This window comes from Oryctolagus cuniculus, chromosome 17 (assembly GCF_964237555.1).
Source record: "Oryctolagus cuniculus chromosome 17, mOryCun1.1, whole genome shotgun sequence".
NCBI classification, from domain to species: Eukaryota; Metazoa; Chordata; class Mammalia; order Lagomorpha; family Leporidae; genus Oryctolagus; species Oryctolagus cuniculus.
In genome coordinates this window covers 63220475-63244958 of record NC_091448.1, presented here as the reverse complement: position 1 = coordinate 63244958, position 24484 = coordinate 63220475, and the positions used below count along the sequence as shown (strand labels likewise).

Sequence of the window (24484 nt, the reverse complement as noted above, 5' to 3'; positions counted from 1 at the left end):
TCTACTTTCCCTCCACCTGCTCTGGAGCGCCGGGGAGGGCGGGAGCAAGCTCACGCGGCGCTTCCGCCCATTGGCGAGCAGAGAAAACACGTGGCGGGCAGCGCGAGGGCACTTCTGGGAATTGTAGTCTTATTCCGGAGGCGCGGCGCGGAGGAGGGGCGGGGCGAGGAGCGTTTGTGATGCAGGTTCTCCGGCGGGGGCGGGGGCGGTGTGCGCAGGAGGCGCGCGGCGGCTACGGTGCGCCGTAGGGCTCATGCGGAAGATGGCGGCGTCCAGAGGCGGCTGAGGGGATCCGGGGAGGCGTGAGAGGTTTCCGTACAGCCGGACAGCGCGGCTTGGTCTCGCGCCCCGCGTGCGCCCGAGGCCCTTGGGGCGCGATGTGGAGGAGCTGCCTCCGGCTGCGGGACCGGGGGCGCCGCCTCCTGACTCGGCCCGTGGGGCCGGGGCCAGCCCTGGGGTCCCCGGCCCGGGCCTACGCGCCGCCGACAGGTGAGGGGCCACGTCGGGCTGGGGTGGGCTGAGAGCGAGCTTTTGGGCGTGCAGGGCCGGGCGGCGGGACCGGGCTCGCATGGTTAATGGGAGCACGAGGCGTCTGCTAAGGGAAGCGAGGGTCAGCCGAGGTTTCAAACGGGGCAGGTTCGGGTCGCGGGTCAGGACTTGGCCAAGGTCACAGGGCAGAGGTCAAGGCTGCAGCTTCCTGGCCGTGTCTAGCCGTCTGTCCTGAACAAGTGGGCGACCCCTCTGCCTCCCAACTCGAGGAGGCCTGTGGGAGGCGGTGACGCTGGTTCCCCGCAGGAGCGGGGTTTGGGGGTGGGGCGGGGGGACATCGGGAGTGGCGTCTCTTTCCGCTGTTTTCCTGGGCCGGGGGCGCAGCAGGGGTGAGTGTGTGTAGCCAGGTGACCAAGCTGAACCTCTAACCCGCCGCGGCGATCCGAAGTCAGGAGCCAGGAGCTTCTTCGGGTCTCTCACGCGGGTACAAGGACTTGGGCCATCCTCCACTGCTTTCCCAGGCCACAGCAGAGAGCTGGATCAGAAGTGGAGCAGCCGGGACTCGAACCGTAGCCCATATGGGATGCCAGCACTGCAGGCGGCGGCTTTACCTACTACACCACAGCGCCGCCTCCTGGTTATACAAATGAGATGTGTCCTGTGTGTGTCGGCCTCCCCCCCCCCCCCCCCCCCCCCCCCCCCGTCAGGGCCCGCAGGTGTGCCAGGAAGAGCCATTAGCAGAAAAGGACGGGCGTCCCCAGTGGGGCCCAGCACCAGCAAAGGGCGCAGAAGGAAAGGGTTGAAATGGAGGCCGCTCACTTGGCCTTGGACCCGCCGGCTTCCTCTGGAGTGCGGATCCCCCGGATGTCCCCGGTGCGTGGTCGGCAGTCAGATGCAGAGAAAACACGCGTGGATGAGGGAACGCAGCAAGGGGCGAGGAGACACGGAGACCAGGCCCCCGCGTGCACGCGCGCGCGTGTGTGTGTGTGTGTGCGTGCGTATGTGTGTGGGTGTGTGCGTGCGTGCATGCCTGTTTGTGTGCGTGCGCTCATGTGTGTGCGTGCATGTGCGCACGTGCGTGTCTGCGTTCTAGAAGGCTCCTCCAGTTCTCAGCTTCAGCGTGGGGGAAGTCGCGCCAGGCCGGTTGTTCTCGGGGGAGACTGCAGTGTGGCCCTGAGGTCATCAGAGGCCGGGGCAGGGGGGTTAGGAGAGGGTCTCTGAGGCGCTGGGAGACTTGATGTGACAGCCTGGCTCCATGCTGCCCCGTGTGGGAGGTGTCCTGGCTGCGTGGGCATGCCCAGTGGGGCCTTGTCTGTCGCCTGGGCCACACGGCTGCTCCAAGTGTGTACCCGCACCCCCTACCCCAGCCCCGGCAGCCTCCTAGGGTGCGCTGTGAAATCCAGGCAGGGTTTGTTATGCGTAGACCAGGAAGCTAGCCTGCTACTTGTTTTCTTTTTTTTTTTTGGAGCAAATGACAAATAAAGTTTTATTGGCACAGAGACAGTGCTCTTTCATTTACCCGTCATTTCCAGGTGCTTTCACCGAACAGGAAGTTGGGAGTTCCCAGCAGAGACCGCGTGGCCTGCAAGGCCTGGAATTTGTGCCTTGTGGTTCTTGTTTTATTTATTCATTTTTATTTGAAAGGCAGAGTTCCGGGGGTGGGGGGAGAGGGAAAGAGACAGAGAGAGAGCGGGTGAGCACTTGGGCCATCTTCCACTGCTTTCCCAGGCCACAGCAGGGAGCTGGATCAGAAATGGGGCAGCTGGGACTCGAACCGGCGCCCATCTGGGATGCCCGAGTCACAGGTGGCAGCTTAACCCGCCATACGCCACAGCACCAGCCCTGCCTTGTGGTCTTGACAGGAAGTTTGTCAGCCCCTGGCCTGCATGTCAGAGCTGTCTGGAAAATAGCGTGTTCGTACATTGGGCTGGGGCAAAAAAAAAAAAAGAGTTGAGCACTTCATCGAGAGCTGATTCGCTTACGCTGCAGGTCATTCTCTTTCGGTCAGATTCAGGGGGTGTTAGTACATTCCGATCGTGCACTCTGCATCACGCTCAATTTTGGAGCATTTCTGTCACCCCCAGAAGGAACTCTTACCCTGCAGTTATCATCTCCCCTTACCCTGTCCACCCTCCAGCCACGGGCAACCGCTACTGCCCTGTCTCCATTTCTAGATTGCTCTGTGTTGGACATTTCAGGTAAAGAGAGTGTAGTCTTTTAAAACCTATTTAGGGGGCCGGCGCTGTGGCGTAGCGAGTAAGCTGACGCCTGCAGTGCTGGCATCCCATATGGGCGCTGGTTCGAGTCCCGGCTGCTCCTCTTCCCATCCAGCTCTCTGCTGTGACCTGGGAAAGCAGTGGAAGATGGCCCAAGTCCTTGGGCCCCTGCACCCGTGTGGGAGACCTGGAAGAAGCTCCTGGCTCCTGGCTTTGGATCGGCACAGTTCCAGCCATTGCAGCCATCTGGGATAGTGAATCAGTGAATGGAAGACCTCTCTCTCTCTCTCTGCCTCTCCTGTCTCTCTGTAACTCTGACTTTCAAATGAATAAATAATTTTTTTTAAAAATCTATTTGTAAAACCTTTATAGCTGATATATAAAAATTGTACACTCTGACGGGGTCCCACGTGATGTGTCAGTGCATCGCACACGCTGTGAGAACTCAAATCAGTTACCATGGGAGTCCCGGGGCCGGCAAGGTTTCAGCCCACAGGCCGTGTAAGGAACACAGAACCATGTGGTCTCAGCAGGGCTGGACAGAAATTCAGTAAACCTGCAGCAGGCTGAGTTTCTTTCTTTCTTTTTTTTTTTTAAAGATGTATTTATTTATTTGAATGTCACAGTTACACAGAGAGAGAAGCAGAGGCAGAGAGAGAGAGGGCAGGTCTTCCATTCTCTGGTTCACTCTCCAATTGGCCACAGTGGCTGAGCTGAGCCGATTTGAAGCCAGGAGTCAGGAGCTTCCTCCAGGTCTCCCTCGCGGGTGCAGGGCCCCAAGCACTTGGGCCATCTTCTACTGCTTTCCCAGGCCACAGCAGAGAGCTGGATGGGAAGTGGAGCAGCAGGACTTGATCTGGTGCCCATATGGGATGCCGGCGCTGCAGGCAGCGGCCTCACCCACTCTGCCATGGCGCCGGCCACCTGTGGTGGTTCTAGCTGTAGTTTCTGGAGAAGCCTTTGTGTTGCCTTGCACCGCGACTGCACAGATTCCCACCCGCAGCCTCCGAGGGTGCCCTCCCTCACCTCCTCGCCGGTGTGCATTATCTCCTGCACCTGACAAGGGAGACGCTCTCTCCCCGGGCTGGCTCTGCGCTCCCGTGACGATTCACCGTGCTGAGCCTTTGCTCGGGTCCCTTTGGGCGTCTGTGTGTCCTCCTTCGAGGGGTGTCTGTGTACAGCTCTTGCTCTCTCTCTGGCTCCTTTGGGTGCTGTTTTTGGGCTGAAGTTGCTTCTCTGTGCCCCCTCGTCAGGGGCAGAGTTTGTGAATATTTTCTCCTGTTCTGTGGGTTGTGCCTTCGCTCTGTTGATTGACTGTTGCACTGCTGTAAGAGGGTTTTTAGTTTGATGGGACCCCACTTGTCTGTTTTTTGCCTTCGTCTTTAAGGTCGTATCAAGTATTCGTACTTTTGGTTCTTTAAAGATTGATTGATTGATTTGAAAGGCAGAGTTACAGAGGGAGAGAGAGAAGAGAGAGGTCTTCCACCCACTGGTTCACTCCCCAGATGACTGCAATGGCTGAAGCTGTGCTGATCTGGAACCAGGAGCTTCCTCCAGGTCTCCCACGTGGGTGCAGGGGCCCAAGTCCTTGGGCCATCTTCTACTGCCTTCCCAGGTCATAGCAGAGAGCTGGATCGGAAGAGGAGCAGCCGGGACTAGAACCAGTTCCCATGTGGGATGTTAGCACTGCAGGTGGCATTTTAATCTGCTACGCCTCCATTACTTTTTGTCACTTGATGTTCCACTGTGTACATGGACTGTATTTCATTTTATCCGTTCATTCACTGATAAGGCATTTGGATTGGTTCTACTTTTTGCCTATTATGAATAATTTTGCTGTTGACATTTGTGTACACTTTTCAAAAAATTGTATTTTCATTCTGTCTGAAAGGCAGAGACAGACAGAGGTCTCCCACTCACCAAAGGCCCACAACGGCCAGGGCTGAGCCCAGGAGCCCAGGGACTCCACCCCAGTCTCCCCACAGGAGTGACAAGGAAGCAAACTCCTGAGCCATGAGCCTCCGCCTCCAGCACACTGGCGGGAAGCTGGATTGGAAGCAGAGTAGCTGGGGCTCGAATGGGCAGCTCTGATCCAGGGTGTGGGTGTGCCAGCAGCCATCTACGCTGCCGTGCCAGGCACCCGCCCTGTGCGTGCAGGTTTTCTGTGGGCCCTGGAACTGCCGGGTCAGATGGTGACATTAACTTTCTCCCGACGGGGGCTGCGCTGGGTCACAGGCCCCGGCAGCAATGCGTGGGGATTGATTGCTCCACATCCTTGCCAACAGTTACTGCTATTTTTAAAATGTTTATTCGGGGCTGGCGATGTGGTGCCGTAGGTTAATCCTCCACCTGCCGCACCACCATCCTATATGGGTGCCGGTTCTAGTCCCAGCTGCTCCTCTTCCCATCCAGCTCTCTGCTATGACCTGGGAAAGCAGTAGAGGATGGCCTAAGGGCTTGGGCCCCTGCACCCACATGGGAGACCCGGAGGAAGCTCCTGGCTCCTGGCTTTGGATGGGTGCAGCTCCGGCTGTTGTAGCCATTTGTGGAGTGAACCAGCGGATGGAAGACCTCTCTCTCCCTCTGCCTCTCTGCAACCCTGCCTTTCAAATAAATAAAAATCTTTAAAAAGCAGAAAGCCCAGAGCCGGTGGTGGGAACGCAGTTGCGTGAGCCATCACCCCTGCTTCCCGGGGTCTGCACTAAGCTGGAGTCGGGAACGAATCAGGTGTCAAATCGGGGCACTCTGACGGGGGACGTGGTGTCTCAGCCTCTACACTAAACAGCTGCCCAGGTCTTTTTGACAACAGCTATGGGACAGGGCGTGAGGCGGGATCTCCACCTGTGGTCTTGGTTTGCATCTCCCTACTTGTGAATGACCTCACGTGTGTTTGCACGTGCTTCTCGGCCACGTGTATATTTTCTTTGAGAAAAATGTCTATTTTAAAATCCCTCTTCCATTTTTTAATTGGGTTGTCTTTCTATTGTGGATTTGTTAAGGGTTCTTTATGTTATCTCGCCTGGAGATTTTGCTACCTAGAAATACAGCTGCCCCTAGGGGTGCAGACAACAGAGGCGGCCACCAGATGGCACTGTTTTAAAGGATAAAGGCGCTGGGGCTGCGCTGAGACCGGCACTTCCTCTTCCTGGTGCACTGTGGGAGTTGTAGTTCCTGAGACTTTGGGCCGGTCCAAACAGAAGGCCAGCCTGGACACTGGCGGCTGCTAGGTTTCCAGGCCATTAGCAGGAAGCTGCTTAGTTGGTTGGGGACACGGCGTCCCCGTCCTTACTCTACGGGAAAGCAGAGAGACAGAGACCCCCAGTCTGCACTGCCTGCAGCATGCATGGCCGTGCCGGGCTGAAGCCAGCAGCCTGGGACGCAGGCCGGGTCTCCCCCGTGGGTGCAGGGACCCAGCCGCTTGGGCCATCGCCTCCTGCCTCCCAGGCTGCACTGAGGCAGGGAGCCGGGACTCGTGACCCAGGCACCCTGACGTGGATGCCGCCGTCCTATGTGACGTTCAAGTGCCCACCAAACACCCACCCCGGCTTCCTGTCTTTAACAGGAGTGACACCGGTGTGGCGTGGAAACATGGGAACCCTGTGTCTGGCGAGAAACCCACGCCCTCTGCCCATCGTCCTGGGCCCATGATGCACACGGCAGGGCCTTTGAATCTTCAGAGTCTTTGGATGAGTGAAGTGTTTAACTTAACATTGTCCTTTTTAAAGCTTGAGAGCAAACTAAGGGATCTCCTTTTCCTCCACACACTGCATTGCCATTTTCTGTAAAGATTTATTTATTTATTTGAAAGACAGAGTTACAGAGAAGGAGAGACAAAAAGACAGACATCTTCCATCCGCTGGTTCACTCCCCAGAGGGCCACAAGGGCCAGGGCGGGGCCAGACTGAAGCCAGGAGCTTCTTCCAGGTCTCCCACGCAGGTGCAGGGGTCCATCTTGGGCCATCTTCCACTGCTTTCCCAGGCCATAGCAGAGAGCTGGACCAGAAGTGGAGCAGCCGGGACTCGAACCGGTGCGCATATGGGATGCCAGCACTGCAGGCAGTGGCTTTACCCGCTACGCCACAGCGCCAGGCCCAGGCCTTAGGTTTTAATCCTTGCAGGGTAAAGGAGTATGTGTTTACAGCATCGTCGAAGATATTATTCAAGTTGTTTTCAAAAGAAAATGCTGAACACTGATTTTTTTTCTTCCCCTTCTTAAAGCAAAGGTTTGGAGTTCCTGCTGAATAGATGCGCAAGCCGGTTAATTAGATTAATTAATTGGGGAGAGGGGGTGGGAGGCGCTCCTGGGAGCTCTACCTCCTGCCCACACACCACACACGCGTGCACACACACACGTGCACTGCACACGCACACACTGGCTTCTCCTGAGAGGCCCAGAGTCTTGCCCGAATGGGTCTATGACTTTCACCCAGTCTGGGATGTGTGCGGGGCGTGGGCGGCCGTGGGGGTGGCCCAAAATCCATTCGCGCTAGCGAGCCGTCTGCACACACGGGGCGGGGGCCCCCAGAGCCGCGGCGGCGTGGTTTCAACTGCCTTAATGAAGCAATCGTCTCTTACAGAGAGGAAGAGGTTTTACCAGAACGTGAGCATCAGCCAGGGCGAAGGTGAGTGTCTGAGCTCTGTGCGTGGACGGCCGGCAACGCGGGCTCCTTTGCTTGCTTGCTTGCTTGCTTGTTTTATTTTTTTCTTCATCCGCTGCCACTTCAGTGGCGGGATTGTCCTTTGCGCTTTCTTCCCTACGCGTTTCCGTAAAGGGACTCCGGCCAAATACAGGCTCGGCCCCCGCTGCCCCGTGACGACCCCTGAGAGGCCTTCATTTGCTGTCTCGAGGTGGCTTTGAGATAAACCTGGACCACAGGAAGCTGAAGACGCCCCAGGCCAAGCTCTTCACCGTGCCCAGCGAGGCCCTGGCCATTGCCGTGGCCACCGAGTGGGAGTCCCAGCAGGACACCATCAAGTCCTACACCATGCACCTGGTAACAAGCCCGGGGCTCCCTTCCACGTCCTGGCAGGGCCCGGGGGTGGGGGTGGGAGGGCTCCGGCCTGCCCGGGACAGCCGCACGTCTCGCCAGGCTCTCTCTCCAGCGGCCTAGCCACCTGCAGTCCCTCGCGTGGCCCCTCGCATGGCCAGCTCTGGTCTGAGGACATTCGGACATTTGTCACCTCTGTCGGCTGCCCGGCCCTCTTCTCTGTCACGGCGGCTCATCCTGCGTCCGGGTTGTCGCTGTTGCTTTTTTTTTTTTTTTTTTTTTGGCGTCTGCACAGGTCCTGTCTGTCTCCCCTGCTGCCCGCTGAGCGACAGAAGGGCAGGGGCCACGTCCCTTGCACTCTTAACCAGCGACAGCCAGCCCCTGGCGGGAAGCCTCGTTGGCACTTGGTAAATCCTGGCTAAAGGCAGCAGGGGCAGGAAGGCTCCCATAGTGCCAGCCCCGCCCGTGCCCGCCGAGGGGGCTGCTTGAGGCCCCCAGGTCCAGCCCGCAGCTGCCTGACGGTGACCCTGGGCAAGGGGCTCCCTGACGGTGACCCTGGGGAAGGGGCTGCCGCTTGCTCGGCCCTGGGCCCCCCGCCTCTAAAAGGTGGGTGAAGAGCGCTCGCCTCAGGGAGCTGTGGTCAGCGCAGGGGGCGCCCCGCCTGAGGATGGTGGCTCCCACCCTAGCCCACCAACCCGGAGGGCGTCCTGTTGAGGGGCCAGCCTGCTCCTTGGCCAGCAGATGAGCTGGGGGCGACCAGGGCCGCAGACAGCGCACTGAGCAACCTCTTATTGTCCAGGCAGATCTCAGAACCAGTGTGGGTGCGGCCTGGATGTCAGCGTCCCCGCTGCCTGTGTGCTAAGGGCGCCCGCTGGAAAAGCCGTTCTGTCAGATCTGTGTCCCATTCCTGCCTACGGGTCTTATTCACTGTGTCTGACCGCCCCGGGCCTCAGTCTCTTACATCTGTGAAATGGGTATGATAATTGTACTTACTCCAGAGCTTTGTCATGGGGATTAAATTAGATAGGTACTTTGTTTGTTTTTAAATTTTTATTTATTTTAAAAGTCAGAGCTACAGAGAGAGGGACAGACACAGAGAGCAGTCTTTCATCTGGGGGTGAACTAGCGGGTGGAGGATCTCTCCCGCTGTCACTTCTCTCGTTCTGTAAATCAATGAATCCCGAGACCTCGGGGAGGCCCACCGCGCTGCTGCGAGCATCCCACAGCTGCCCCGGCACACGGGAGCACAGTCCCCGCCGCTCCAGGGCTCCCCGCCCTGCTGCCCTGCACCCGGCTTTCGGCCGAGCCCAGCCGGTGCTGACGGCCGCCCCCTCCCCTCACCCACCTCTTCCCGCAGACCACCCTGTGCAACACGTCCTTGGACAACCCGACCCAGCGGAGCAAGGACCAGCTGATCCGAGCGGCCATCAAGTTTCTGGACACTGACACCATCTGGTAAGTGACGCCCTGGCGGTAGCAGGTCCCGGGGGCCCTGGTGGGTGGGGAGGGGCCCGCTGTTCTGCACACGCACGGCCTCTCTCCTCCTCTCCCTTGTGCGAGACCATGGCTTTCCACGGCGTCCACCTGGGTTGGCGGTCTGGGGACACCCCTGCAGCCCGGCTCCCCCTTAGCCAGCTGGGTCTCCGTGTCTCTCGGTCAGCGCGAGGGCCACAGCCTGGCCTTGAGGACCGTGTGTCCACACCGAGAGGGGGGCGGGCTCCTGAGAAGGCAACAGGCCATTCGTGTGCGTCTCTGGGAAGGCGGCAGCCACCGGGCCGGGGCTCAGCCTGCGCGCTGTGGCTCTCGCCCCAGAGGGTCCGGTTTCTGTAGATGGGTGGGGTGGGGTGTGTGGCCTGGGAACATGCATTTCTCACGGGCTCCCAGGTGCTGCCGCTGCCGCTGGCCCCAGGACTGCCACTTTAGGGGAGAGCCTTGCAGGGCTGGGGGCGGGGCCAGGGCGGAGCAGCCTGTGCCCTCCCCCTTTGTGGTTTCCTTTGCGGTCACCGAATGAAAGAATTGTACTTTTCCATTAATGAAGGTGGTTTTTTGCCATGAATTAGCTACAGGGTGGAAGAGCCCGAGACCTTGGTGGAGCTCCAAAAGAATGAATGGGATCCAGTTATAGAGTGGGCTGAGAACAGGTAAGAGGTGGCACAGACCGGCCGGCCCGGGCAGGCCGTGGAGGCCTGGCTGGTACCACACCGCCAGCGCCCCGAGCGTTCGGAGCTCAGGGTGCCCTTGGGGCCCGGCTCCCCTCGGGCGTTCTGAGACCGCGCGCCTTGCAGAACAGCGGTCCCTTGGGAGACACGTTCAGCGAGCCCGCAGCAGGCGCAGGGCCAGTCCAGCGCCCTCCGGGAGGGGCAGGATCCCGGCAAGATCCGCCTAGGTCCGGGGCAGGAGCAGGGCAGCGGTGCCGGTCTGCGCGCCAGCTCCGCGACCGTGAGCGGGAGCCGTGTGCCTCTGGGCCGCTGAGTCCGTCCAGCTTCAGTTTCCTCATCTGCGAGTAGGGCCGGTGGTGTGGGGAGGACCCCAGGAGTGGGTGCGTTCAGTGCCGAGCCCACAGTTAATGCGCAGATTTGGGGGACACTTTTCATTCTTCTCTTCATCGCCATGACTGCAGTGTCGGGTGCTGCTCATGCGTCACGGGTCACGTCCGTGGGCGCAGGGTTCAAGGAGTTGCTGATACCCGGCGTCTTCCTTAATGGGAAGAGCTTTTTTTTTCTTTTAAAGATTTATTTATTTGAAAGGTGGAGTTAAGAGGCAGAGAGAGAGAGAGAGAGAGGTCTTCCATCCGCTGGTTCACTCCACAAATGGCCATGATGGCTAGAGCTGTGCCGATCTGAAGCCCGGAGCCAGGAGCTTCTTCTGGGTCTCCCATGTGGGTGCAGAGGCCCAAGCGCTTGGGCCATCTTCTACTGCTTTCCCGGGCCATAGCAGAGAGCTGGATCAGAGGTGGAGCAGCCAGGACTCGAACTGGTGCCCACATGGGATGCCAGCACTGCAAGCGGCGGCTTTACCCACTGCGCCACGGCTCTGGCCACCCTAAAAGGCTTTTTTTTTTTTTTTTTTTTTTTTTTTGACAGGCAGAGTGGACAGTGAGAGAGAGAGAGACAGAGAGAAAGGTCTTCCTTTGCCGTTGGTTCACCCTCCAATGGCCGCTGCAGCAGGCGCACTGCGCTGATCCGAAGGCAGGAGCCAGGTGCTTCTCCTGGTCTCCCATGGGGTGCAGGGCCCAAGCACCTGGGCCATCCTCCACTGCCCTCCCTGGCTACAGCAGAGAGCTGGCCTGGAAGAGGGGCAACCGGGACAGAATCTGGCACCCCTACCGGGACTAGAACCCGGTGTGCCGGCGCCGCCAGGTGGAGGATTAGCCTATTGAGCCGCGGTGCCGGCCACCCTAAAAGGCTTTTAAAATATTTGAAAAACAAGTATCCCATGCTGTATTTAAAAAAAATTAATTTGATGTATTTTTAAAAATTATTTATTTGAAATGTAGCAAGACAAGATAAAAAGGGTCTCACTGCTGGTTCACTCCCCAAATGCCTGCAACAGCCAAGGCTGAGAGCCAGGCCAGAGTCAGGAGACAGAAACTCCACACAGGTCTCGGGCAGGCTTTAAGCCTTCTCCTTGCAGGTACGGCGTGGAGATCGGCTCCTCCACCAGTATCATGGGACCCAGCATCCCCGCCAGGACTCACAAGGTGCTGGCCAACCACCTGGCATCCTACAACATGTGGGCCCTCCAAGGTGTGCCCGGAGAGCGCGTGCGCAGCTTCCTGTGGGCGGGTGACACACACTACACTCAGCACCCCGAGTGAGGGGTGGGGCCCGGGCGGGGGGAATGTCTGGGAGCTGGCCATCCACACAGCTCCGCGCCTCCTAGCAAGAAAGCCGGGCTTGGCTCTCCAGCCGATGTCTGCAATTACAAGCCCTTTGGGAACCCGCTGCAGGGCTGTGGGGCGGGGCTGCTCTAGTTGGCCAGGCTGGGCGGAGGAGGACGCCAGGGAAGAGGGCGCGGACCCCAAGGGCCGCAGCACACTCTCCCCCTCCCTTTCCCTGCTCGGGGGTGCAGGGGCTGCCTGAGGGCGTGGGCCTGACTCCACTCGCGGCCCCGCAGGGATCGAGTTCGTGGTGACCCAGCTCAAGTCCATGGTGCTGACCTTGGGCCTGACCGACCTGCACCTGACGGTGGAGCAGGCCGCGCTGCTGTCGCGCCTGGAGGAGGAGTACCAGGTGAGGGTCGCGGCCCGGGGGGGGGGGGCACCGCACGTTCACCTAACCCTGGCCTGTGTTGCCGTCGAGTAAGTCCAGCCACCAGAATAAGGCCCGTCCGAGGCACCGGCAGGCACAGGAAGTGCCCCCACCTCCTCTTGTGCACAGCCCGGCCAGCTGGGGGCTGTGCGGGTGCCCGTTCTACACAGGGGGCCCCTGAGTCACAAGGCTGTCCCTCTGGGACCTGTGGGAGCAGGTTGGAGGGCTGCTGGCTGCCTGTGGGTGATCACCACGCCACCCTGGCCTGACTCAGCCCCTGCTTTGGCCAAGCCTGCCCACCCCGAGTCTCTTCCCGGCAGGGGCTGCTGCGTTCGCGGGCTCGGGGTTGCCGTCTTGCAGCCGTGCCTCCAACCTCGGCTGCTCTGAGGACTAGACAGAGAAATGCCTTCCTGTACCGTGTGCCCCTCCCCCGGCCGCTCAGGAGAGCCTCCGGGACAGGCACTGCCTGCGCCTGGCGGAGCATGCTGGGTACTCTGGATGCCAGGACCCACCACGCAGGAATGGGGAGGGGAGGGGCTGTTGGGAGCCGGCTCGTGTGGTGTGGCAGAGTCCAGGTCCCTGGGCAAGCGGGGGCAGCAGCCGGCCTGGCCTGCCGGGCCCTGGCCGGGGATGAGCCCGCAGGCCAGTTTGGAGTCAGAGATGTTCAGACGGCCATGTCGCGTGTCTGAGGAGCACTCAGTCACAGGCCACTCCACGCCGGGGTCCTGGGAGCAGGGGCTGCAGGCGGGCTGGGTGCCCTCCCAGGAAATCCATGGGTGGTGTGGGTGCCCAGCCCGCCCAGCCGTGGGCAGCCACCGCCGGCCTGGGCCTATGCGCAGCTCCTAGACCACACAGGGAGGGTCGCCTGCTCTGGCCATCCACAGGAGTGGGTGACGGGGGGTCCTCCCCCAGCGCCCCTCAGCCACGCCGGTCTCCCACGTGATGGACCCGGCCAGGTGCCCGTCAGCGGCTGCTCTCCTCCTCCTCAGATCCAGAAGTGGGGCAACGTGGAGTGGGCCCACGACTACGAGCTGCAGGAGCTGCGGGCCCGCACGGCCGCCGGCACCCTCTTCATCCACCTCTGCTCCCAGAGCTCCACGGTCAAGCACAAACTCCTGCAGGAGTGAGGCCGGGCGTCCGGGGGCGGGGGGGCAGGACAGAGGCTGCATGGCCACAGCCCCCATCCCGGCCTGCACATCCTCCCCGAGTCACCCCAGGACTGCAGCCGACTCGGGGTGCCGCAGGCTGGCCAGCGGTGACGGAGGGTTGGGGCCGAGAGACTGGGCGAGAGACTTCCCCTCGACCCTAACTTTATTAAAATAGCCCTTTGCACTGGCAGTGTCTGGTGCCCCCAGGTCTCCCCCGCCGCGGCTCGGGGTCCCGAGATGGAGCAGCAGGGGAGCTGCAGGCTGCACGTGTGTCCCTGGCTGTGACGAGGCCGCCTGTGGAAGGGCGCCCCCTCGGGCCAAGCTGCTCGCTTCTTACTGTTCTGGAGAGCGACCCCTCGCTCTGGAAACAGCCCAGCGGGCCGGCACAGTCGCCAGGCGTGGGTGTGTGCGCTCAGCCTCCCCACGGGAGCCCAGAAGCCTCCGTGGCCCCGGGAACAGGCAGTGGGGCGAGCCCAGGCTTCCTCCGGCTGAATGTCCTCCCAGCTGCTCATCCCTGCTTCCCACGCGCTGTCTCCCGGGACCCCAGGACACCCCGGGGGGGAAGGCACTGTCCGGTGTTGTAAAATAGGCCACTCTGCCCACCCCAGCTCAGAGAGCAGCATGGTCGGCGGCACCCGCTCCTGCAGGGGTGAACAGGAGCCACAGCGCCCAGCTGGGCGGCTTGGCCCCGGCACCCAACACTGGGGGCAGCTGCAGCGTCTCCTGCAGGCCTGGCTCCGCAGCACCCACGGGCCTCGGGCTCGGCCCCCCGACCTGCAGCCCGCACTGGCGGTGCCCGGGTCCCAGGGGCAGCCGACGCCGGCCCCGCCCAGGCCCCAGCCTCTTCCTCCCATTCATACACGAACGTGGACTCGGGTTTGAAAGCACAGGGGAAGGGCGGCTCGGCCGTTTATTTCTCTCCGTATCTGGATGTTTTCCCACGAGCAGGGGAAAGACAGGTGCGAGGGGGCTGAGACCCCCTCCCCCCCAGCCCCATGGCCGTCCTGGGACAGCCGGGGGCGCATGCGCGCTGCCGCCGGCTGGGGCCGCCGCGGCCGCTAGTCCATGTCGGGGCTCTCCAGGCTCTCCAGCTCTCTCTGCGCGTGGTCGATGTATTGATTGATCTCCCGCACCCGCTTGCGGTTCCGCGTGATCTCATCCCTGTGAATCTGAGGAGTGAAACCGAACCCCAGCGCCCTCCGTCAGACCCCTGTTAGCCGCAGCCCTCGCGGCGGCGGGGGTGGGGTGGGGGTGGGAGGGGTCCAGCGCCGGCCCCGCGCGAGCTCACCTTGTCCACCAGCTGCGTGCACCAGGAGTTGATCCTGGTCACCAGCTCGTCCTCTCGGTTGTCGATCTTCAGCAGGTGAATGTCGTGCGAGGCCCCGACGGCGTTAACGATCGTGTCCTTGTCCACGAACAGCTGGGGGGGGCGGAGGGGGGGTCAGCACGCTGCTCCGAGCCCACCGAAGGGTCCCCCACCCCCGCCCCGGGTGCACATGTGCCAGCCCTGCCTCGGCTGCCCCGGGCACCAGCAGGTGGTACCCCGCACCCTCCCTGGCTACCAGGGCAACCTCGCTGAGCACGCCTGTTCCCACAATGCTCCCCTCCCTCGGGCACTGACAAGGCTCACCTGCCCCAAACCTGTCAGCCAGGTGGAGACCGCTGGTGGCCGGCGGAGGACAGCGGGAGCCCAAAGCCGCGGGTGCTTGCCCGCAGTTGTCAGGCTACACTGCCTCTCACGTCCACAGCAACACACTTGGGAGTCCAGGAGGGGTCTCCTCCTGCCTGCCCTTGCTCCTGACCTTGGTTTTGCCTTACGAAAAGCTGCCAAGGGGCTGGCATTTGGTGTCGCAGAGAAGACACTGCTAGGGACACCTGCATCCTGTATCCTCCGTGCCGGGCAGCGCTCCTGACCCCAGCTTCCTGCTGAGGCAGACCCTGGGAAGCAGCAGTGACGGCTCCAGTCGTCGGGTGCCCACCAGCCTCGGCCTGGCCCGGCCTGGGCTGTTGTTGGGGTATAAACCAGCGAATAGGAAATCTCCATTTCCCTGCCCGGCATGTCAATAAAAATTTAAGACACAGCATGTTACGGCTCTGCATCTCATGTCGGGGTGCTGGTGTCAGTCCCAGGATCCCAGATTCCAATGCAGCTCCGTGCTGATGTGCCGAGGAAGGTAGTGGAGGGTGGCCCAAGTGCTTGGGCCCCTGCCACCCACGGGGGAGACCCAGAGGGCGCTCTGGGCTCCATCTTGGCCCAGCTGCACCTAATTTTTTTTTTTTTTATTTGAAAGAGTTACACAGAGAGAGGAGAGGGAGAGAGAGGTCTTCCATTCACTGGTTCACCCTCCAACTGGCTGCAACAACCAGAGCTGCACTGATTGGAAAGCTGGAGCCAGGAGCTTCTTCCAGGTCTCCCACACGGGTGCAGGGGCCCAAGGACTTGGGCCATCTTCTACTGCTTTCCCAGTCCATAGCAGAGAGCTGGATCAGAAGTGGAGCAGCCGGGTCTCGAACTGGCACCCATATGGGATGCTGGCACTGCAGGTGGTGGCTTTACCTGCTACACCACAGCGCCAGCCCCTGAGATGTCACTCTTTCTGCAAAAAAATACTCTGGCCAGACAGGTCAGATGCATTTGCGAAAACCGGCACAGCCTGGGCTGCTCCTGAAGATTCCCCAGGCCCAAGGGGTTCTGGGTCTCGGCAGAGTCTGGTGGGACAGAAACCGTTTGCACCTTGTCTGTCTCGCTTCCCTGACTGGTCTGGCCATGGCTCCTTCTCAGAGTGCATGCTAACTTCTGGGGTGCTGGTTTTCTGCACCATGCCACATCGGGGGGACCAGGGGTTGGGGGGCCAGGTCAGCTGCCGTGGGGCACAGGGCATCTGGACCCGGATAGCACAGTTGTGGAGAGAAATGAGAGGAAATGACCAGGTTCCTTCTCTGTATGTCAGAAAGCCATGCCAGGCAGCAACAAGGGTTCAATGACACAATCGGCCGGTGCCGTGGCTCACTTTGCTAATCCTCCGCCTGTGGCGCCGGCACCCCGGGTTCTAGTCCCAGTTGCCCCTCTTCCAGTCCAGCTCTCTGCTGTGGCCCAGGAAGGCAGTGGAGGATGGCCCAAGTGCTTGGGCCCTGCACCCGCATGGGAGATCAGGAGGAAGCACCTGGCTCCTGGTTTCGGATTGGCGCAGTGCGGCTGTAGTGGCCATTTAGGGGGTGAACCAACAGAAGGAAGACCTTTCTCTCTGTCTCTCGCTGTCTATAACTCTCTGTCTGTCTGTCTCTCTCTCTCACTGTCTAACTCTGCCTGGCAAAAAAAAAAAAAAAGCAATCTCAGGGCAGGCGTCTGGCGCAGCAGTTACGTCATCGCTTGGGATGCCCATGTTTCCATACTGGAGCACCTGATTCAAGTCCTGCCTACCCTGCCTCCCATCCAGCTCCCGGCTGCTGCCCGTGCGTCCTGGGAGGACAGAGGTAGCTCAGGGACCCGGGTCCCTGCCACCCACGTGGGAGACCCCGATCGAATCCTGGGCTCGCGGCTTTGGCCTGGCCCAGCCCCAGTCGTGGGTCTTCGCGGGGAGTACTCCAGTATACTGATCACCCCACCGTTTCCCTCTCTTGCTCTCTCTCTGTCTCTGCCTTTCACATGAAAATGAAAAAAGAACAAGTGTGCCATCTGCCCACCAAGAGCCTCAGGCAAGGGCTCAGAAGTGGGCGTCCTGGTTATTCTAGAAATAGCCGCCAGCGCGTCAATCCGTCCTCCCGGCTCCTCCTTCACCCTGGGAAGTGGGTTGTCGTGGCTGCCCTCTGAAGCCAGGCGGAGCGATGGGTCTCCCCCGGAGCCCGAGCGCAGAGAGGGGCTCTGGAGAGGCCGTGCGCCCGGCCGGCAGCCTGCTTGGATACCATGGCCTGCGTGCCATTTGTAAGGGGCCAACGAAGGCAGCCTGGACCAAGGTGGTTAGGTAGGAATGGGAGCTGTCAGTTCTGGTCTCCAGGTGACCTGGAGGGGGCGGCCACTTCTGTTCTCTCCTGGACTGTGCTGTGCTTGGGATCGGGCTGGCCTCTGCTGCTCATACCGGAATTATTATTATTTTTTTAAACATCTATTTGAAAGGCAGAGTTACGGGGGCGGGGGATGGTTTTCCATCTGCTGGTTCATGTCCCAAATAGCTGCAATGGCCAGAGCTGGGCCAGTCCGAAGCCAGGAGCCAGGGTCACCCATGTGGGTGGTAGGGGCCCAAGCACTCGGGCCATCCTCTGCTGCTTTCCCAGGTGCATTAGCAGGGAGCTGGACTGGAAATGGAGCAGCCAGGACTCGAACCGGTGCCCCTATGGGATGCCAGTGTCGCAGGTGGAGGCTTAGCCCATTACACCATAGTGCCAGCCCCCTTTGTGGGCCAGCCCTTCCCCACTCCTGCGAGACAGCCTGCGTTGTTAGGGAGGGCCTGGCTCCTCCCGCCAAAACCTGCTTGCTTTGTCCGACGCGAGGTAGAGCAGCAGCAGGCCCCGCCGGGGCTCTGAGCCTGTCCTGGTATCCTGTGCCCTGGGAGCCCGGACACGCCCCTCCTCTGCCCCACCCCCCGGTCTCCAGTATGCCCCCGTACCCACAGCAGCCCAGGAGTAGTTCTTACGGAGAGACTGTTCCAGACTCCCCTGCAGCTGCTGCAGAATTCCGGGGCGAGGCAGGGGCCACTGCTGCGCCACCCCCCGTCTGTCTGGGTCTCACAGCTGTGCAGATACATGTCTTCCCAAGCCACTGCTCAGGGGCGCTTCTGAGAGCTGGTACCCCACCCCCACCCCGGAGAGCCCCTGTGCTGCCTGTGCTGCCAGCAATCAATCAGGTCATCCTACCCATCTCCCACCCCAGGGCGCCCAGGACCCCACAAGTCCTCACCCCCACCCACAAAGGAGCCGCTCAGCCTGATGGGGCAGGGACTTGTGCCAGGGGAGGGAGGCAGCCTCCTGGGCCCGGCTGGGGCTCCTCAGGCCTGCAGTCACTTGGGCCCTCCCTGGCCGCCAGCTCCAGGCGAGTCTAGCCCTAGGAACACAAATCCCTTCTTGAGAGACGGCCTCATCCATGGGACTCCACCGGGTGGCGCTCATCACCAGGTAGGAGGAGCTCAATTTTTGCACAGTGGACATTGTTGCAAAATCTTGGGGTCAGGCTGGAGCTGTGGCGTAGTGGGTAAAGCCGCCCCCTGCAGTGTCCACATCCCATATGGGCGCCAGTTTGAGTCCTGGCTGCTCCACTTCTGATCCAGCTCTCTGCTGTGGCCTGGGGAAGCAGTAGAAGATGGCCCAAGTCCCTGGGCCCCTGCACCTGCATGGGAGACCTGGAAGAAGCTCCTGGCTCCTGGCTTCAGATCAGCGCAGCTCCAGCAGTTGTGGCCAATTGGGGAGTGAACCCGCGGACAGAAGACCTCTCTCTCTCTCTCTCTCTCTCTCTCTCTCTCTCTCTCTCTGCCTCTCCTTCTCTAACTCTTTCAAAAACAAACAAACAAAAAAAAAGTGCAGTTTCACTTGAGGTCAAGTGGCCTGTGGGCTCAAGTCCAGCGCCTGGACGCCTCCCCCCCAACTGGAGTCCACTGTGAGGGTCCCCGTGGTGGCTCTACAGTGACAACAGCCCAGGCTCTGCTTAAGTCACCCTAGAGCCTGGTCCTTGAAAGCTCTGGCACCTCGGCCAGTACGCCCAACCTCTGCCAGCCCCAGGTGCACCTGCTGTCCCTCATCTGTAAACAAGGGTGATAGACAGGTCGGGTATGCCCCATGCAAAAGTGCCCAGGCCGGAAGTGCTTCCAGTTTTGAAGCTTTTTTTTTTTTTTTTTTTGAGATTCTTGAAATATCATTTGCATAGACTTTACCAGTTTGAACATCCCCAGTATGTGTATGTGTGTGTGTGTGTGGGGGGGATTCGTAAATCCAAAATGCTCCCAAAAGTGACAGTTTTCAAGGTGCCTACCGAAGCACCTCTGTGGGTGCAGTGAGTGACACGGATCATGGGGCCCTCGGGGGGGGGGGGCTCTGCACTGCCGGCTGCCTCGGTCAGCAGGTGCCACCCCAGGGTTCCCAGGCCTCACGAGCCGGCGGTAGATGGGTGGGAAGGGGGGCTGGCCACCGGAAGCACCAGCCCGGCCTGGTTCTCAGCCCTCGGCCTCCGGGACCCATGTTTCTGGCAGTGTTGCGGCCGTGGGAGCGAGCACCTGTCTGTCCTGTACCCACTGGGTGTCACAGAGCTGCGGCGGGGCGTGGCGGTCGGCATTGCTGTGTGGACGATTCCAGAGCGGGCTCTCTCTGGGGCAGCCTTGCCTCCCGGCTCCAGGAGGGTGGCACTCTCCTCTGCTGGCCCACAGCAGTCAGCTGGGGTTAACACTGTGGCGTAGCAGGCAAAGCCGCTACCTGCAGTGCCAGTATAACCTGTGGGCGCCAGTTCGAGTCCCAGCTGCTCCTCTTCTGATCCAGCTCCCTGCTAGGGCCTGGGAAAAGCATCAGCAGATGGCCCAAGTGCTGGGGCCCCTGCACCCACGTGGGAGACCCGGATGGAGTTCCAGGCTCCTGGCCCAGCCCTGGCCATTGCGACCACTTGGAGAGTGAACCAGTGGATAGACGATCTTACTCTCTGTCTCTCCCTCTCTGTGTAACTCTGACTTTCAAATCAAGAAATAAATCTTAAAAACACCGCCATCAACAACACACAGCACCATTCAGCTGTGGTTCGTGGCTGAGAGAGGCAAAGCCGGGGACAGAGAAGCCCTGTCCCCCATGCTGTCGGGCGTCTGTCTGTCTGTCTGTCTGGGACCGTGGGACAGAGGCTGTGTCTGCAGGAATCAGCCGAGCACGTGACAGAGGAGGGCGTGGTGCACACACCTGCACCATCTGGGGACGCCTCCCGGCTTCCATGCTGTGCCCCGTGCCCTGCTGCCCGCACAGAGAGACAGACAGAGGGAGACCCACCTACACCAGACAGTGAGGGATGGCAATGCAAGACAGAGACCCTGAGGGTGTCTCCTCCAAGGGGCGGACACTGGAGCTGGGGTCTCAGGGGCATAGAGACCACAGGAAGAGCACACCGGAGAGCTGGACTCTCAGCTGCCCGGGAGATGGGACTGGCTCAGGCCGGGGCACTGGGAACCGGGCATGAGAAGGGCGAGAGGCAGTTGCTGACGCAGGGCAGGCCCGGTCATCGGCGTGTGGTGGGCTGCAGGAAGAGCTTGATCTAGGAGCCACAGGAAGCCATTAGCAGGCAACAGTGTCACAGGCTGGAGGGCAGCCTGAGAGGGTTGTTCTGGGGCTGAACGCACAGGGTGGCGGTGGCCGGGCTCGGCGTGACCAGCAGGGTGGGGGAGAGAAGCTGAGAATGTGGAATGCCAGCAGCAGGCATGCCGGGACACCTTCCAGGCCCTGGGCCCTTCCTGTCAAAGCCTGGGCTTTGTCCCAAACACACACACAGGCCAGGGCTGTGGCTGCGCTTGGGCCCGCCCATGCACAGGCCCCAGGCAAGGAGCGGGGAGCCTGGGCTGCCTCTTGCTTCCTGCCCACGTCCATCCCTGGACCGGGCCGGTGGGAAGCGGGAGAACGTCCCGTTGCATCAGGAACCGTGCTGCTAAAAGTAAGACGACCTGCACGCGGGGGCCACCTCAGACGCGACACGTTTGTAGTGGTGTCTTGTAGAAAGTTCCAGAAGCCCCGGCCTGCTGGAAAACTGACGCCACCCCCTCCTCGCGCCCTCCTTGGCTGACGGCGCCCCCACCGGGCACCTGCTGCGGGCTTCCTGTCTTGGGGGGGCCCTCCCCCGCGGCCGCACTCACTGCTCGCACGTCGTCGGGCAGGTCCTCGTCCGGCTCGCCCTTGACCATCTTCTCCAGGGTGTTGATGGAGATCTCCAGCAGCTTCTCATGGTGGTGGTTCTCCAGGTCCCGACACTGCGCCATCGTCCCGCCGGGAGTCAAGCAAAGGTCCCAGGACAGCTGGCCGGGGCTGCCCTGTGCCCCTGGGGTGGCGGCCGGGGCGGGGGTAGGGGCTCTAGCAGGTGCATGGCAGGCCGAGTGGCTCAGCCAGGGCCAGGCTGCCAGGGCCAAAGGTGGCTTCATCGCCTTCACTGCCCACAGGGTAGGAGGAGCTTAGGGGGCTGAGTGGGAGGTGCCTAGGACACTGGGTAGGAGGAGCTTAGGGCATGGGTGGGAGGTGCCTAGGACACTGGGTAGGAGGAGCTTAGGGGGCTGAGTGGGAGGTGCCTAGGGGACTGAGTGGGAGGAGCTTAGGGCACTGAGTGGAAGGTCTCTAAGACACTGGGTGGGAGGTACCTAGGGCACTGGGTGGGATGTCGCTAAGACACTGGGTGGGAGGTACCTAGGGCACTGAGTGGGAGGAGCTTAGGGCATTGGGTGGGAGGTGCCTAAACACTGGGTAGGAGGAGCTTAGGACACTGAGTGGAAGGTCTCTAAGACACTGGGTGGGAGGTGCCTAGGGCACTGAGTGGGAGGAGCTTAGGATACTGAGTGGGAGGTCTCTAAGACACTGGGTGGAAGGTACTTAGGGCACTGAGTGGGAGGAGCTTAGGGCATTGGGTGGGAGGTGCCTAAGATACTGATTGGGAGGAGCTTAGGGCACTGGGTGGGAGGGGTGAGGGCATGACCCTGCAGACGCTGCCGGCAAGGGGTCCTTGCTGGGTTTGCTTCACCCTTCCTGGCCTCCTGTTAAACCCCTCGCTCCCCCTGGAGGCCAGGGCAGCCCTCCCTACCCTGGGCCGCAGCAGCTAGGATATAGGCTTTGCACGTTCTCAATGAAGAGCCCCACCAGGTCGACAATGTTCCTCTCAAACATGCTTATGGTCTCCTGGAAATGAGAACGCACAGTCACCGTGCGTCTTCAGACGCCCAGCACCACGGCATAAACACCCTAGGGACCGAGCAGCCATCTGCCCGCTCACACACCAGCCACCGTGCCCTCTCAGGCCCGACTCACTCACCGCCAGCACCCTCCGAAGTGTCATGTCGGTGCCCTGTGCCGGGCCCACCTGTCACAGCCTGACTCCTCTCAACCCCCCCCCCCCCACCACACACACACTCAACAGACAAACGCTGGAGGCAGCCCTCAGGGGCCGCGTCCCAGCTCCACCACTGTGTGTGACTCTGGGAAAGTCACCTGACCTCCCCGAGCCTCGACTTCCTCATCTGTGAAATGGGTTTCCCACAGAATGCTTTGCAGGCTGCTGAGCAGAGTGGGCCCCCCACGCCCGCCATGAGCTCTCCCCATCAGTGTTGCTTCCTGCGCTTAGAAGGGCACAGAGGCCTACGTGGGGACTTTGCTGGCTCCCTCTGGAGCGCGGACACCCCCCCCCCCTGCCCCGCCTGATCCGCGGTGGGCCGCAGCTGGTGCAGGTGCACAGGGGAGGGGGGAGGGGGCCGAGCGCGGGTCTGCAGGCCCAGCCGCTTCCTGGTAACACAAATAGGGCAGTGCCTGGGCTCCGGGAGACACGTGGATGTTGGAACGTGGTCTCCCTGCCTGGACTGCGTGGGAGAGCCGCGGCCCAGCCCTCCCCAGGGCCGCCAGCCGGCCAGCGCTCAGCTGCCTTTGCAAGTCCCCAGCGGGGGGGCGAGCCAGCCTCTGCCTGGGACGGGAAGGGGGGAATCCATCCCCCAGCGGCGGAGGAATCACTTGAGTATCGATTCGGCGCTACCTCTTGGCCCAGCCGTGGCAGCCCCTAATGAGGTTCCAGTCATTGTCACATCCCTTCCCACTCCGGGCCCGCGCTCCTCCTCCCGGGGAACACGCGAGGCTCGCCCGGCTGCTCCAGCAGCCATCCGGGTATCATTTCTACCGCGTGCTGAGCGGCAGGTGCTTCGGTCTGGTCCCCAAGCTGCGTGCGCGCGCGTGAGTGGGGGTGGGGTGGCTCGCCTGGTCTCGTGGGCACCCGGCCCCGCTCCTGAGGTCGCATCAGAAACCCTTCCCCACGGAGGAGGCTCGGGGCTCTCCCAGGATGTGGGGGAGAAGGTGATGTGGGAAGGGGCTCACTCTTCAGTTCCCCTGCAAGGACCCCTTCCCGTCTGAGTTTTTTAAATGGATGAAAAGCAGACGCCGGGCTGGCAGGCGCCGAGTGTGCAACAGGGGCGCGCGCCCAGGGTGGGTGGGTGGTCTGCGGGTCACAGGTGCGCGCGCAGCTGCGGGACCAGGTGGCACCTGCGCCCGCCCATCCCCCCCCCCCCCCCCCCCGGCCCGCCTCACCTCCAGCTGCTCCGCCAGCTGCATCTCCAGGGTCATGAGCGCGTTGAACAGCTCGGTGATGTCCTGGTCGCACTCCGCGATCCTCTCCGCGGTGGGCAGCTCTGATGCTTCGCGGATGTTGCTTAGGCTCTGCGGGACAAAGCCAGGGCTTGAGCCAGCCGCGCGGGAGAGCTGAGGTTCCCCCCCGGCAGGTGCCAGCCTTGCGAGCTTGCAGAAGCCACCGGCCCTCTCCTGCCTCAGTTTCCCTGTCTGTAAAAGGGGAATGCTGAAGCACAGGCTCACGGGCACCAACCGGGGCTCGCCGCTGCTCGCGTGGGTTTCTGTCCCTGCGAGCAGGGCCAGGTGGAAGGTGCCGGGGCTCGGGGGGCTTCTGAGCGCAACCCCCTACGCCACACCACTTTGCCATGTGGATCGCTTTTGAGCCGAAGACACTTGAAGACTGCAGCTGCAAGAAGTCATCTGTCTCCTCCACTTTTTTACCTTGAAAGAGCAGGTGAGACGTGCCCTTTCCTGTGCCCCCCCCCCCGCCCGGAAGAAGCCATTGCTGTCCGCAGCAACCAGAGCTTGGAGGCGGGGGGCCAAGGGACCACTGCGCACGTGAGCCTTCTCTGTCTGTTGGTCCTGCGCCGCCGTGCCCTGCCCTGGTCTAACCACACTGTTTTGGTCGTTTTCACTGTTTTGGTCATTTTCACAGGGTGCGGCTCTTTGTCCAATTTTGTGCTAAGATTCCAGCCCCAGCTGTGTCTTTGGGTCTTCCCGTTACTCTGGTGCGTAATATAGAGATCACTAAATAAAATGTACATGTGCACATCATGGAATAAAATGTGTATGCTTTTCCCCTCTTCATCTGTCTCGTGCAGGTTGCCATTTTTTTTTTATTTTTTTATTTTTTTATTTTTTTGGACAGGCAGAGTTAGACAGTGAGAGAGAGAGACAGAGAGAAAGGTCTTCCTTCTGCTGGTTCACCCCCCAAATGGCCGCCATGGCCAGTGCTGCGCCGACCCGAAGCCAGGAGCCAGGTGCTTCTCCTGGTCTCCCATGGGGTGCAGGGCCCAAGCACTTGGGCCATCCTCCACTGCACTCCCTGGCCACAGCAGAGAGCTGGCCTGGAAGAGGAGCAACCGGGACAGAATCTGGCACCCCGACTGGGACTAGAACCCGGTGTGCCAGCG

The 24484-nt window shown here is 61.1% G+C and overlaps 3 protein-coding genes across 8 annotated transcripts in view; 1 reads left to right on the top strand and 2 right to left on the bottom strand.

The window, feature by feature from the left end:
• The window catches only part of LOC127486713 (leucine-rich repeat-containing protein 37A3-like), a 47035-nt gene extending 46886 nt beyond the window's left edge, over nucleotides 1–149 (bottom strand). For both annotated transcript variants that reach the window (XM_070061626.1, XM_070061629.1), the window contains exon 1: nucleotides 55–149. The gene's annotated coding sequence lies outside the window, so the exon portion shown is untranslated. The remainder of the gene's footprint in view (nucleotides 1–54) is intronic.
• Nucleotides 150–185: 36 nt separating this feature from the next.
• On the top strand, nucleotides 186–13281 carry LOC138843227 (ATP synthase mitochondrial F1 complex assembly factor 2-like). Of its 5 annotated transcripts, XM_070061671.1 has the most exons (8): nucleotides 186–489; nucleotides 7283–7327; nucleotides 7554–7699; nucleotides 9051–9148; nucleotides 9754–9834; nucleotides 11327–11439; nucleotides 11810–11925; nucleotides 12933–13281. In XM_070061671.1, exons 1-8 carry the CDS (start codon nucleotides 378–380, stop codon nucleotides 13068–13070), a joined length of 849 nt encoding a protein of 282 aa, XP_069917772.1. In that variant the 5' UTR covers nucleotides 186–377; the 3' UTR covers nucleotides 13071–13281. The 5 variants fall into 5 exon arrangements, 4 of the variants coding, with proteins under 4 accessions (XP_069917772.1, XP_069917771.1, XP_069917769.1 ...); XM_070061670.1 differs by lacking the exon at nucleotides 11327–11439 and having other exon boundaries at nucleotides 205–489; XR_011383747.1 differs by lacking the exons at nucleotides 186–489; nucleotides 7283–7327; nucleotides 7554–7699 and adding exons at nucleotides 7724–8100; nucleotides 8493–8667 and having other exon boundaries at nucleotides 11327–11393.
• A 687-nt stretch (nucleotides 13282–13968) lies between these two features.
• The window catches only part of LOC108175432 (dynein regulatory complex subunit 3), a 28401-nt gene continuing 17885 nt past the window's right edge, over nucleotides 13969–24484 (bottom strand). The window contains 5 exon segments of the mRNA XM_070061683.1: nucleotides 13969–14260; nucleotides 14380–14511; nucleotides 20897–21020; nucleotides 21853–21923; nucleotides 23313–23441. Of these exon segments, the coding sequence (XP_069917784.1) occupies nucleotides 14150–14260; nucleotides 14380–14511; nucleotides 20897–21020; nucleotides 21853–21923; nucleotides 23313–23441 (567 nt within the window). The 3' untranslated portion in view covers nucleotides 13969–14149.

Coding starts and splice junctions, on each gene's coding strand:
- LOC138843227 (XM_070061668.1), top strand. CDS start 7,847: ATGGCCAGCTCTGGTCTGAGGACATTCGGACATTTGTCACCTCTGTCG. Junction 8,668..9,050: donor CTCTTACATCTGTGAAATGG/GTATGATAATTG, acceptor CTCTTCCCGCAG/ACCACCCTGTGCAACACGTC. Junction 9,835..11,809: donor ATAGAGTGGGCTGAGAACAG/GTAAGAGGTGGC, acceptor GCGGCCCCGCAG/GGATCGAGTTCGTGGTGACC.